This window comes from Hyla sarda, chromosome 4 (assembly GCF_029499605.1).
Source record: "Hyla sarda isolate aHylSar1 chromosome 4, aHylSar1.hap1, whole genome shotgun sequence".
Taxonomy (NCBI): domain Eukaryota; kingdom Metazoa; phylum Chordata; class Amphibia; order Anura; family Hylidae; genus Hyla; species Hyla sarda.
In genome coordinates this window covers 269,326,670-269,341,234 of record NC_079192.1, presented here as the reverse complement: position 1 = coordinate 269,341,234, position 14,565 = coordinate 269,326,670, and the positions used below count along the sequence as shown (strand labels likewise).

General features: G+C 43.8%; 1 protein-coding gene across 5 annotated transcripts in view; it reads left to right on the top strand.

The window, feature by feature from the left end:
• MYRFL (myelin regulatory factor like) overlaps positions 1–14,565 on the top strand; it is a 129,227-nt gene that overhangs the window by 73,658 nt on the left and 41,004 nt on the right. For all 5 annotated transcript variants that reach the window (XM_056574139.1, XM_056574136.1, XM_056574135.1 and 2 more), the window contains 5 exons: positions 7,109–7,188; positions 7,953–8,027; positions 8,516–8,568; positions 8,821–8,979; positions 11,248–11,310. In XM_056574139.1, coding sequence (XP_056430114.1) covers positions 7,109–7,188; positions 7,953–8,027; positions 8,516–8,568; positions 8,821–8,979; positions 11,248–11,310 — 430 coding nt within the window. The remainder of the gene's footprint in view (positions 1–7,108; positions 7,189–7,952; positions 8,028–8,515; positions 8,569–8,820; positions 8,980–11,247; positions 11,311–14,565) is intronic.

Here is a 14,565-nt window from a genome sequence, read left to right as displayed (position 1 = left end):
CTCCCTTCATCTGAACCCTTCTATTACCTGCAATTGAGGCATTTTATGTCGACTGTGATGGGCTCCACGTCAGTATCTTTGCCGACTGGATTTGAAAGACTTTGCAGGAGTGGGCCTCGGACGAGGGGCCTCCTCTCTGACATTTACTCTCTCCTCCTCCAACCTCCCGAGGGTGTTCCGGTGTCGCATAATTATATGAGGCGCTGGGAGACCGCTCTCGATACTACTATCTCCCTCCCTCAATGGAAGGTTATCTGGGAAAGGGCTTCTAAGGCCTATATTTGTACTGCCTATAAAGAAACCCAGTACAAGCTGCTTATGGGTTGGTATCACACTCTGAAGTTGTTGAATAGATTGAACCCTGCTATCCCTCCTCAGTGCTGGCGTTGTGGGGTGGGGCTGGGTATGGTAGAGCATATATTCTGGTGGTGTCCTCTCATAGGGTCATACTGGACAATGGTACAAAGACTGGTTCGTGAGGCTTTGGGAGTGTTGGTTCCTTTAGACCCGCTGGTCTATATACTTCAGCTTTCTTACCCTGTCCTGGCTAAGAAACCTTTTAAGCTATTTATGCATATGGTGTTGGCTGCTAAAACCCTTATTGCTAGGTGTTGGAAGAAACCTCTTCCTCCCTCAGAGTCTGACTTACTCACTCGGATCCGTGAGATTCGGTCGTTGGAGTTCCTTACGGCCTCCTTGAATAACACCATCCCTTCATTCCTATTGGTCTGGGAGCCCTGGGATCGCTTCTCCGATAGATAGCCGCCTTGACTTTTTCCACTCTCTCCCTTCTTGTTCCTTCTTTCCCTCCCTTCCTTTTCCTCCATTCCCTCCTCCCTTTTGTGGTCGGTTGTGTCTGTCTTTTGTGTTGTCTGTCTATTAACTCCACTCCACCCACGCCCTTGTTTTTGGCTTGCCGAGCCTTTTCAGTTATGTCACCTGGCGGTGGATTGCTCGATTACCCTGACTACTTTCTAGTTGTTGATTGCTGGGCGTTTGTTTTATTGCTGCCTACGGCCTTGATCTGATTGCCTGCCCGCCAGTTTCTGCTTCATATCTTGTGGAATGATTTGGGGCCTTGGCCTCTGTAATGTTCTTTTTGTGTTATATTCCTGTCTGGATTTATTCACATGTAAAATCTTTAATAAAAATTACAGTAAAAAAAAAAAAAAAAAAATATATATATATATATATATATATAGAGAGAGAGAGAGAGAGACTTAGTTCATGTACTACACATCGACTGTCTAAAATGAATATGTTCATTTTCTAACATTTTACATTACATAAAGCTAAGCACACTAAATATTTTATAGGGCTAGTCTGTGTAAAAATGCTTATACACAGACTAACTCTTATAGAAATTGGCACTACTAAACTACTATATCTCACACTATTGTTCTGTGTGACACTATCATCAGATGGTTTCAAAAAAAGAAATATGCGGCTATCTAAGGGCTATTTTACTAGGCCTCTACAGACAGCACTGCACATTATGCATGCCAAAGCTAGCATTGTTCTAGATACAGTATACAAGAAGCCAGAGGTTACATAAGAGCTGATGAATGCACACACACTCTTACAGAAGCCACTGCCAGAACCAAGTGCATTGCCCTGTCCACAAAGCATGATGTGCCTGGTTTTAAGTAGAATTGAGTGAACTTTTGAAAAGTTTGGTTCCCCAGGCTCACCGAACTTTTCAAAAAAAAAGTTTGGTTTGCCCCCAATAGGTTCTAAGCAAACTGGCAATGCAATGACTCTCAGTACATGTTTATATCTTTCTCTGAGAGCTCTAAAGCCCTGTAAAACACTGCTAGGTCACCTATAAATGTACACAAGTAGTTTTAAAGTGATTTTAAAACTAGGTTAATGTCAAAGTTACAGCTACATGCAGTAACCCATGATAACTAACAACTTGTTTAAAAACACTGCACTAGCCCTATAAACTTCCAGCTTTCTCATCCACCTCATCCAACTCCTTCTTAAGAAAAACATCCATTCTGCTGCCAGCCAATTTGCTCCCTAAGGAATATCAGCAGCATAACATCACCAATTCCACTGTTGTACTTGCTGACAAATCTTGTCTCTTGTCAAAGCCTGAGCATGCGGGAGGTGTCTGCCCATGCCTGAGCTGAAAATCACCCTGGCTCCAAAAACTGTCTATCTGCTGCATTAGGTAACACAGGTTGGCACCTTAGCACATGTAACACAGGTTGGCACCGCTGGACTTTGCACCGAAGGGAGGAATAGAAGGTTAAGCTACGCTCTGCTCTGTGGAGGACTGCATGATGTCCATGTAGGAAGACCTGGATGAGGAGGAGGATGGGGATAAGAGGCTGGTGTCAGAACTTGACCTGGCATGTCGCAACTGTGGAGGTGTTACTAGGTATTGCAACTAGGTATGTCCCACCTGGACTGGACACGCCCCATTAGTTGCCTAAAAGCCATGTAGTCAACAAGATGGTACGGTAGCCCCTGCACCACCAACAACTTGGTCAGGTGTGAATTAAGCCACATTACAACAGGATGACTGGGTGAATACTGTTGTCGGTATGACATATATTTTCCCGATGGATAACTGACGGGATAGAGTAGGATGATAAGAACGATTGTACTGCCTGTGAGCGAGGCCTGGCTGCCAGACATATGAGAGGGATAGACAGACCATTGCACTATATGAGGTATTGTCTGGGTATGTATTTAGTTAGTTTGCTGGTCTGATGGATGTTTTGTTGAAAGCCCTTACAACCATCTGGGTGTTGCAAACCTCAAGGCATGCTCCCAAAGTGGCCCCATATAATCCTACATGTATATGCCCAGATCCCAAGCTTACTACATACAGGCATTCTCTTGTGCATATATTTTACAAGTAAAAACAAACACACACATATGCACATTCAAAGAATACAGGCGCACATACATATGCACACTTGCTACATATCTGTAAGCTCTTACTACAAAGGGGCACATGCACAATCAATACATAGAGCCAAAAATAAGAACGCAAATACATACACTTATTAGACACATAGACCAGAGAAAGAGGGGAGTATGGGAAAGTATTGACAAGGTAACAGCATGGCACACCAGAATAGCAAAGCAGCGGACTGGCTGTGATCTGAATTAGTGCAGAGGTCCTAGTTTAGACCTGAGGTGTAGAGCAAGCCCCCCCTCCCCCCTCACAGGCATAAACAATGTAAGCTATATTAAATGGGCACTGTTATTAAAACCATTTTTTTAATATTTTACTCCTCACATTAAGTACCGTATTTATCGGCATGTAACACGCAAAATTTTTAGCCTAAAGTCTTTGTGCGTGTTATACGGCGATACACCCCCAGGAAAGGCAGGGGGAGAGAGGCCGTCGCTGCCCACTTCTCTCCCCTTGCCTTTCCTGGGGTCTAGAGCACTGCTGTCGGCCCTTCTCACCCCCTGGTTATCGGCGCCGCTGCCCGTTCTGTCCCCCTGACTATCGGTGCCGGCGCCGATAGCCAGGGAGAGAGAAGCGGTGCCGACAGCCAGGGGGAGAGAAGGGGCCGCTGCCCCGTTGCCTCCCCCCATCGCCGGTGGCATAATTACCTGAGTCGGGTCCGCGCTGCTCCAGGCCTCCGTCGTGCGTCCCCGGCGTCGTTGCTATGCGCTGAACGGCGCGGCGCATGACGTCAGAGCGCCGCGCCGTGTCGGCGCCGCTTCTCTCCCCCTGGCTATCGGCGCCGGCACCGATAGTCAGGGGGACAGAACGGGCAGCGGCGCCGATAACCAGTGGGTGAAAAGGGCCGACAGCAGCGCTCTAGACCCCAGGAAAGGCAGGGGGAGAGAAGCGGGCAGCGACGGCCTTTCTCCCCCTGCCTTTCCTGGGGGTATATCCGGGTATACACGGGCACACACGCACCCTCATTTTATCATGGATATTTGGGTAAAAAACTTTTTTTTACCCAAATATCCTTGGTAAAATGAGGGTGCGTGTTATAGGCCGGTGCGTGGTATACCCCGATAAATACGGTAAATAAACTTCCTAATGCAAATCCTGTTAAAAAATAAAGATTTATATGTTTTCTTTGGCCTTGTAAATCCAGCCATTAGGGGTCTCCCTTCCTGTTCTGGCTGCATTTGGTCTCCTCACACCCACAGAATTTGGTCTCCTGGCAGGAGCCCAAAGTCTGAAAATGCAGGCTGGGCATCGGCTGTGTGTTACGGAGCTCGATGTGGTTCCTCTAACCTGTGTGGCTTATGACTCGGACCGTATCATTTAGCGGAGTCTAAGGTGCCACTGGTCTTCAGGTGACACCCAGGTCACTACCCCCGACACGGCCAGACCATACAGGTAGCTGGGCAAGGCGAGGTACTGAAGGATAAGGCAGTAGCGTAGTCAGACGTAGCAGTAGGTCAAGGCAGGTGGCAAAGGTGTGAAGTCAAATAATGTAGCGGGAAGGTCTGGATACACGGATAAGGCAAACAGGTAATATGGTACGCTTAATCTCAGGCTAGGGGCACTGAAGATCCGGCAGGGAAGTGGGAGAGGAGCAGGAACTTTATAATGTAGTGACAGGTGTGACAGTAATTATGGGTGTACTGGCCCTTTACGTTTCAGAGCTCTGGCGCGTGCGTGGCCTAGGAGACGGGGACGCGCGTGCCGGAGCTGAGACACAGAGGAGGAGGCAGCATCGGAGCATGGTGAGTGACAGGCTTGGATTCACATGTGGGCGCATCCCGTGATGCGAATCCCAGCCCCGCCGTCAGACGGGGACACAGGGACTCTGCGCTCACGGCCAGTGCTTGCGGCCGGAGAGCAGAGTGTAACCCTATGAGCGAGTGCACAGCGCGGCGTGCCTGATCTGCATGGCCCCTGCCTCATGTCCCAGCTTCCTATGAAGCTGAGCCGGCCGGCAAATCTTCATTGCAAAAAAAAAAGCAGCACCACTCTTTTCTCTGATCAAGGTTTTCATTGTATACTTGGATAAGAGGGCAGAAGTGATCCCCGGCAGGGCTTCAGATGAGGAAGCGCCTTTTGGGAACGCCCAATCCTTCTGCACGAAGCTCACACAACAGTGAGAAGGCAATGAGGTACAAGGGGAAATGGTTTTAAAAGAAATATTTTTTTTGGAAAGCAGGAGGGGTGTTAGAAGTAGATAGGGAAGTTTATATGAGTGAATGTGTATGAGGTTAGTTAGTGACAGGTTCTCTTTAATGAACCCTAGTGAAACAGAATGAAACTTTTTTTTACAACCAAATCATTATGCTGGTATAATACCAGTACCATACTTACAGGACGTCCTTAGATGCCTCTAGATGCAGATTGGTGATTTAGACTCTTTAACGGGCACTTTCATTAAAACAAATTTTTGCTATTGCACTCCTTATGGTAAATAAATGTTACGGTGAGCACTCTGTCCGGTCACACTGGCCATGAGCGCTCTCTCCATCTGTACTCCGGCGGGTATAGGATTTGCATTGCTGGACGCACTTGCATGGTGATCTTCGGGCCGTCACTCACCTTCTTCTTCTGCTGTGTCCTCAGTACTCTCTCGTCATGTGTGCCGGAGCTCTGAGATTTAAAAGGCCAGTGTGCCCTTGATTATTGTTTGCACCTGTCCCTTGTCTATAGTATGGGCTCCTCCCACAACTCCTTGCCGGATCTTTGTGTGCCCAGTGCCCTAGTGAAAGCGTTCATTGTGTCTTGTCTTGCCTTACCGTGTTCCTGACCTACCTGCTCGATGACCTGACCTTGCTCCTGTGCAGCCTGACTTCTGACCCCTTGCTACGTCCCTGTTCTTACTACCGTGCCGCCTGCCCTGACCTTCTGCTATCCTGACCACGAGTTGTCATATTCCTCCTATGCCACGTCCTCTCCTCTGCAGCCTGTGTGGACGAGTCGTGTCAGGGGTAGCGACCTGGGTGCCGTCTGCCGCAGCAAGTCCATCCCGCTTTGTGGCGGGCCCTGGTGAAAACCAGCGGCATCTTAGACTCTGCTCCCTGACACGGCCCAAGCCATCATCCACACAGGCTCAACGGATCTACTACCTCCTTGCCGCTTACAATAAATAATATTTCTAATGTACTTTGTATAAAATGAAGTTTTATTTGTGTTTAAAAAAGCTGCCACTAGATGTCTCCCTACATGTCAAGAGCACATTTCCCCCCATCTCTTGCACAGACTTTACACTCCTGCTGGCCTGGCAGAAGTCCAATATCAGGAAATGCAGTCTGGAGTGCTGAGGGGGGGACTGTGCAGCCTTAGCTAATCATATCTCATCTCACACACTGAACTGCTCTGGGCTGTGTGTAGCAAAGTAGGGGGGGGGAGTTCTCCCCTGTATGTCTTCAGTTGATGTCACGCCTGCTGGGGAACGCCCCTTCCCAGTCTGTGAATCTGACTGAGACTGAGCAGAAAATACAGAGCAATATCAAGGCAGAAAACTAAAAAATAAAGGCAGGGGGTGCTTTATCATGATAGGGGCAGTGAACTTCGAGGATTATAAAATTATTAAGATCATGAGAGGTACTCTTTAATTTAGGGCCCCATTATATAGGGCCTGAACAGGCTGATATCGCCATGTGTAATATTGCCAGTGATTAGTGATCAATGGCTGGTTGGGTGTTTTTCACCTGCTTATATATCATCTGTCGTCGCCGCACATCTCCCTGTGTAATAGGGATGTGTGGCCAACAGCTGATTGCAGGGAAGAGCTGTACAAAAGATCCAGCAATCATTGGTTCAGCCATCACCACATCACGCTCAATTGTTATAATAGGTGTTGTAAGATTGGAGCCAAATTTACAGCATGGCTCATGCTGTCTAATAGATCTCTAAGAACACTTTAAAAAGGTGGTGCAGTCTTCCCCTTGTCCTGATTTTTTGCATAATAAGCTCACCAGGCAGAGAAATCATCCATGGTATTTATTGTTATGATAGTTGCTAATAAAAAAAAGTGTCAACTGCTGAATTCTACCATTGTGGCGCTGTAAATGTCAACAGAAATATCTAAGTATCCTGATGTCTTATGTCCCTCAAAAACAGGAATCTGACCTTCTGAATGTAGAAACCATAAACAAAAAGTGCAGTGTCACTTTACACTAATAAAAAATGTTTTCTCTCTTTCATTTGCAGGTCCCAACCAAGAAACAACAATGTCCCAAAAGGATTTTTCAAACCACTGTAATCGCTTTGATTTCTGTTATGGCACTTTGGTAAAAAAAAGAAAATAGAAAATAAGAAATGCACAATACTTTATCAATAAGGTCATACATCACAAAGGGGTTTTACCATAACAGACATTTATGACAGATGCATCTCATCCACAAACCACCTGAAATTTGTTTTGGGTGATTTGTTTTGAAATCGGACGTGAATTTGATTCTATGTTGATGGCTGGTTCTAATTCAGCTAAATGGGGCCTCTGAGGTTTCCTTGTGGCTGGAGTTTCCAGTTTTGGCTGCTAGAGGGTTACTGTGGTCCATGGGAGTGCAATAGGTTACATGTGGCTCATTGTATTGTCATAGGTGGCAGTTGTGGCTTTGTAGTTCAAATTAGGGGATCTAGCTGTGTGTGGGAGGTAGGTTGTGGTCTGATACAGCAATATTGTTTTTTTGTTTTGTTTTTTATAACGGGTATACAGTTATGTATATAAAGCAAACAAAACAGAAAGAGATCTGTTGACAAATATACTAAAACACGAAAAGTGCAAAACTGCTTGTGAAAGATCCTTAAATATACTTGCAACAAATATTTACAGCCCTTTACACAGTAGTATTGTATTTTGAAATTGGTAAACTTGCTTAAAAAGCAATCTTTGCTGATTTTAATAGAAGAAGTAAAGTTTGTTGGCCAGCATTGGGAAAATTCAATATCAAATTTGTTGATATCCAGGTACCTTATCTTTGGCTCATGCATATAAGTATACAAATGCTTTAACTGGGGCAGTGAGCATAAATTGTGTGTCCATGTCTTTTAGTGCTTTGACCATTTCCACGTTGTATATCCTCTATGTCCAAGAGGAAGCCATTGATCGAGAACAACCACCATTACAGTAAGTATTCTGCCATAAACATTTGACATGTTGTGTCCATTGTAAAAATAAGATGTCCATATGACCTATTAGGGGATGCAGACATTACAGCTATAGTCACAGGGGACATAGACAACAGAATAAGAGCATCATTTAGACTCCCCTCCTTATGTCTGTTTAACAATCGGCCAGCAATTGTAGGCATGAAATGATTTAGCTCAGTCACCTACATACAATCTAATAGACGCTAGGAAGCTGTTTCTAATGTGCTGTGGGTCCCCCACCTAGTGGCTTCAGGTTTAACTGTACAGGTTGCACATATGGTATGGCCACCCTTTTATATTCATATTCAGAATTTCCTGCAGAAACCTATACTTTTATGTTCATTCTTTCAAAATAAAATACTTAGAAATTAGAAAAAGAGTAATTGTTTAATGTATATTTTGTTCTTTCTGTGTAAACTGTATTAATAAAGTAATTATGTTTCTCTACTTTCTTGTCAATTACAGGAATAATTTTACAGACATCGCAACCTCATTAATGCCAGTTTACACTACCATGGGTACGTTTCTGTGAATACCAACCACTTCCATTTGAATTTTAGATTCTAATTCTCTGATATAAAATAATACAGTTCCGGTACAGTAAGAAAAAAAAAAAGTAAAATGTATGCTGGCACATCACTATGAAGGTCAAAATTAGGCTCTTTTTCACCTACGTCAGGTCAATATTATTTTTTGCTGTGCCCATAGCCTCATGTAGTTAAACAAATATTTGTCGATAATCACATACCATACATGTCTTTATTTAACAGCTGCAACTCTATCTATGTCTACAACTACCCAACATTCACCAGCGGGAGGACAGGAAATTAACTTCTGTGATATCTTGCCCTGTGATCAAGAATACTGCTGTTCAATCCAGGAAAGCAAGCTGAGAAATAGTTTTGAGAAAAAGCCATATTTATTAAAAAGTAGGTATGCTCTGTTATGAGGAAACACTTCCCAAAAATACACTACAGCAAATGACTAGTTTTGCATTAGGTATGTGACTCAAAAATATCTTACAATACAAAATAAAACAAACTTGTCATGAAAATACTAAATATGGAGAAAATCATAGCAATACAATTTAAAGGGTTTGCCACATAGATACATATTAAATTAGACTGTTCATGCAGCATGTAACAACTTTTCAGTTGGGATCAAAATTACCGTATATACTCGAGTATAAGCCGAGTTCTTCAGCACGATTTTTCGTGCTGAAAACGCCCCCCTCGGCTTATACTCGAGTGAACTCTCCGCCTGTAAATCCCTTCTCAGTGGTCTTCAACCTGCGGACCTCCAGATGTTGCAAAACTACAACTCCCAGCATGCCCAGACAGCCATCGGCTGTCCGGGCATGCTGGGAGTTGTAGTTTTGAAACCTCTGGAGGTCCACAGGTTGAAGACCACTGCGGCCTTCGTCATCATTCAGACACCCCCTTTAGTTTTCTACTCACCTCCCCTCGGTGGGAAGGAAGGGTGAGCTGGTCCAGGCCATCTACGCTGCAGGGACCGTCTGGTGGGGAGGGTTAGTCGTTCCGGGCTGTCCATTTTCACCCGGGGGGCCCTCTTCTCCGCGCTCCGGACCTGGCCCCAGACTAGTGACGTTGCCTTGACGAAGACGCACAGGGACGCGGATGAACGTCGTCTTCAAGGCAACGTCAATAGTCCGGGGCTGGGCCCGGAGCGCAAAGAAGAGGGCCTCCCGGTGAAAATGGACAGCCCGGAATGACTAACCCTCCCCACCGGACGGTCCCTGCAGCATAGATGGCCCGGACCAGCTCACCCTTCCTTCCCAACGAGGGGAGGTGAGTAGAAAACTAAAGGGGGGGTCTGAATGATGACGAAGACCGCAGTGGTCTTCAACCTGCGGACCTCCAGAGGTTTCAAAACTACAACTTCCAGCATGCCCGGACAGCCGATGGCTGTCCGGGCATGCTGGGAGTTGTAGTTTTGCAACATCTGGAGGTCCGCAGGTTGAAGACCACTGATGAAGGGATTGACAGGCGGTGATGATGAAGGGGGGGGGGGGATGATGACGGGGGTCTGGATGATGACGGGGGGGGGATGATGACAGGGGGGGGGGGGGATGACGTATTTCCCACCCTAGGCTTTTAGTCGAGTCAATAACTTTTCCTGGGTTTTTATGGTGAAATTAGGGGCCTCGGCTTATATTCGGATCGGCTTATACTCGAGTATATACGGTAAGTGATTTCTGCTATTGCCTCATACAGCTCCATAAAACCTGGAGATGACAATTTGGCTATGCCTACTCATTATAGGCTTTGTGGAATACTACTTAAGGGTACGTTCACACGTAAGCAGATTTGATGCGCAGGATTTGATGCACAGGATTTTCTGCTGCAGATTTCAATGTAGTTACAAATCCTGTGCATCAAATCTGCGCAGGATCCTGTATGTGTAGAAAAATCAGCAACAAAAATATGCAGCAGATCCTGAACATGTGAACGTACCCTCATTCTGCAAATGCAGTCTAAAGGTAAATGGTGTTTACAGGGTTACTTTTAAAAATGGTGATGGAATGTAGTGAACAACAGTAGTTATTTCTTTTCTATAAGATAGTACATAAAACTTAATAGTTTCAAACACACAAGGTGACACAATAAGCTTCATAGTTGCAGAACAGTCTGGAAGTGTACTGAAATGATGATAAACTCAAACCTGTGGCTTTTCAGTGGAACTGTGTTATGCTACATTGATCCACCACGAATCAGAGAAAAAAAGCATTTTTTATGTTATGGAAGCACAGACAGATATATGAAAGGTACCATGCTTCTCTAGGCCCTAACAGCTATCTAAAAGTGTCAGAAGTCTGAAAAGGGACTTGCAGCTGACAGGTTCCACAACTTTTCTACTTAACAATTACTTTTATTTAATACTACTTTCAGCTTGAGCATTTTGGGAGATTTTATAACTAATGACAGTAACGCTTTAATGGGGACATACTAAAAGTCTTTTACAGAACCCTTCAACACATCCAGAGCCCTTCAATACAGGTATACCATCATTCTAACAGAATACTGTGGACCACAGTTACATGGAATTTTCTTAAAATAATAGTTTTTCAATTAGATTGTCTTGCTTATTTATTTGTAAATGTATATATATATATATATATATATATATCTACACACATCATAGCCTAATCATTGACAACATGAATAATTTTTTTGTAGGAAATCTTAGCAACATTGCAGCCAGTAGGGGATGGCACGAAAAACCAGGATTTTCAAGTGACTGTAAGTTATTTCCTTTATTCCTATGCTTGATGGACTACCCTTTTCTCTGCTAAAAGCTTGGATTTTACAAAACTTGAGTTATGTCCCCAAAAAGAGTCTTTCAGAATAAAGGTTGACATTATTAAAGGGGTATTCCGGGCAAAAACATCTTAAGTGATTTCCAAAGGATAGGGGATAAGATGTCTGATCGCGGGGGGGGGGGGCCCGATGCTGGGACCCCCCATGATCTCCCTGCAGCACCCGCACTCTATGTGGGGCTACGTCTCCAGTTTCGGAAATCTTCGGGTTTCTGGGAATGGGGACCTGACGTCACGCCACGCCCCCTCCATTCATGTCAATGGGAAGGGGCGTGGCGGCCATCACGCCCCCTCCCATAGACATGAATGGTTTCCGAAACTGGAGACGCAGCCCCGCATAGAATTCGGGTGCTTCTGGGAGATTGCGGGGTCCCAGCAGCGGGCCCCCCCCCCCTCCCACAATTAGACATCCCCCCCCCCCACAATTAGACATCTTATCCCCTATCCTTTGGATAGGGGATAAGATGTTTTTGCCTGGAATACCCCTTTAAATGTAGTTTTGCTAAAGTCTATGTATTGTACCTCACACATTAAGTGGTCACTTAACTTGCCTCTCTGCCCTACAATTTTGGCTTCTCTTTCCTATTAACAGAAAGTGTAATGCAATCCAGGAGTCCAGGTCCAGAAAAGGAGTGAAAAGAGGCAGATGCCATGTTACTATTTACTAGGGCAGACTGGCTGTAACTTTCATTCTTTAGTGCAGTTGACATGTTGATGGAGACTTGGACAGAAGCAATATTAAAGAGTATTTCTCATGGTCTTGTTAAATGTTATAATCCTCCCAGTTCACTGCCCTCATCATGATAAACCACCCCCTGCCTTTATTTTTATAATTTTTTTAGTTTTCTGCTTTAATGTTGGTCTGTATTTTCTGCTCAGTCTCAGTCAGATTCACAGACTGGGAAAGGGCGTTACCCGGCAGGCGTGACATCATCTGAAGCCATACAGGGGAGAACTTCCTCCCTCACTCTGCTACACACAGCCCATAGCAGTTCAGTATGGGATGAGCTATGATTGGCTAAGGCTGCAAATACCCCCCTCAGCACTCCAGACTGCATTTTCTGAAGGAGTCCAAAGTCTGTGCAAGAGATGGGGGGAAATGTGCTCTGGACAAGTAGGGAGACACCTAGTGGCAGCTTTTTTTAAACACACATAAAACATAGAAAACTTAATTTAAAAAAATAAAATAAAGTACATTAGAAAGATTTTATTTACCATAAGGAGTGCAATAGCAAACCTTTGTTTTAATATGAGTGCCCATTTAACCCCTTAAGGACACAGGGTTTTTCCGTTTTTGCACTTTCATTCTTTCGTCATCACCTTCTAAAAATCATAACACTTTAAATTTTGCACCTACAGACCCATATGAGGGCTCTTTTTTTTGCGCCACCAATTTTACTTTGTAATGACATCAATCATTTTACCAGCCAATCTATGGCGTAAGCGGCAAAAAAAAATTTGTGTGACAAAAAAAAAACACAATTCTTTTTATTTGGGGGCTTCTGTTTCTACGCAGTGCATTTTTTGGTAAAAATGACACCTTATCTTTATTCTGTAGGTCCAAACGATTAAAATGATACCCTACTTATATAGGTTTGATTTTGTCATACTTCTGGTAAAAATCATAACTACATGCACTAAAATTAATACTTTTAAAAATGTCCTATTCTGACCCCTATAACTTTTTTATTTTTCCACATACGGGGATGTATGAGGGCTCTTGTTTTGCGCCATGAACTTAAAATTTTATTGGAAGCATTTTTGCTTTGATCTGACTTTTTTATCTCTTTTTATTCATTTTTTTATGGTATAAAAAGTTACCAAAAATACGCAATTTTAGACTTTGGAATTTATTTACAGACACGCCATTTACCGTGTGGTTTAATTAACAATATATTTTCATACTTCAGACATTTACGCAGGCGGCGATACTACATATGTTTATATTTATTTTTATTTACATGTTTTTTTTAAATGGGAAAAGGGGGGTGATTCAAACTTTTATTAGGGAAGGGGTTAAATCACATTTATTAACTCTTTTTTTACACTTTTTTTTGCAATGTTATAGGGTACTATAACATGCATTACACTGATTTAATACACTGATCAATGTGTCTAAAGGGTTAATACCGGACATCAGCCCGATCGGCGATGTCCGGTATTAGCCGTGGGTCCTGGTTGATAGCAACCGGGACCCGCCAGGTAACAAGCGCGCTGAGCTCCTAAGTGCGCTTCACATAACGGGAGTCGGCCACGAACGTAAATATATACGCTCGTGGTCGTTAAGGGGTCGTTAACAGCTGATGAATTATTTTTCAAGGTAACCGGGATGTAGACAGTGGTGGGGGGGGTGGTGGGGGGGGGCGGAGAGGGGCAAACAAAAGGGTCTATGGAGAGTGTACATATCTTAATCACCAAGGATTTAATAAATGCAATAATTTATGACTATGACAACATATTTTCTGGAAGCTATTTTTCACTCCAACTCTTTTAATAGCATTGACTTTTGATCAAACTAAATGTACATCAGGAAAGTTGAGCTAAAACTGTTTGACGTACAGTTATATCTATAAATTCTACTATTGGACTTCTGGATGAAATTTCAAGACTTACCCAAAAAGTGCATTCTAAAATGTACATTTCATCAAATAGCAGCAGAGGGCACTACCTCACTGGACAATCTTGTGCTTAAGCAAACAATGCTTGTATTAGGAGAACTGTATTAAAACCTTTATCTGTATGACTCCTTATAAAAATATACGTTTTCTTTTTTACTGACTCATATGGTCAGCATATATACGTATGCATATGATTCTGTATGCATATTTCCTTAAACCATCTATAACAGATCATTATTTCTTAAAGCAGTCTCATGGGAGAACAAGTTCAAGGGTTTTTTCAATAATAAACAGAACATGGTCAGGCAGTAAAGTAGTGGATGGGGGTAAAAGCCATGATATAGCATAACAAACGACTAACCGGGTTAATCACCTGCCTTTCCATTGTCAGTGCTCCCGGACAATTTTGTTCTTTGTGCTACAGCCATGATGTGCCCAACCACCCATATGACCACCGGAGCTAATCGTTGGGGTCAGTTGTGTACTAAGGCCAGTGAATGGCTACCACGTTGGTGGGCACATCATCACTGATGAACAGTAATCAGAGTGGGGAGCACCAG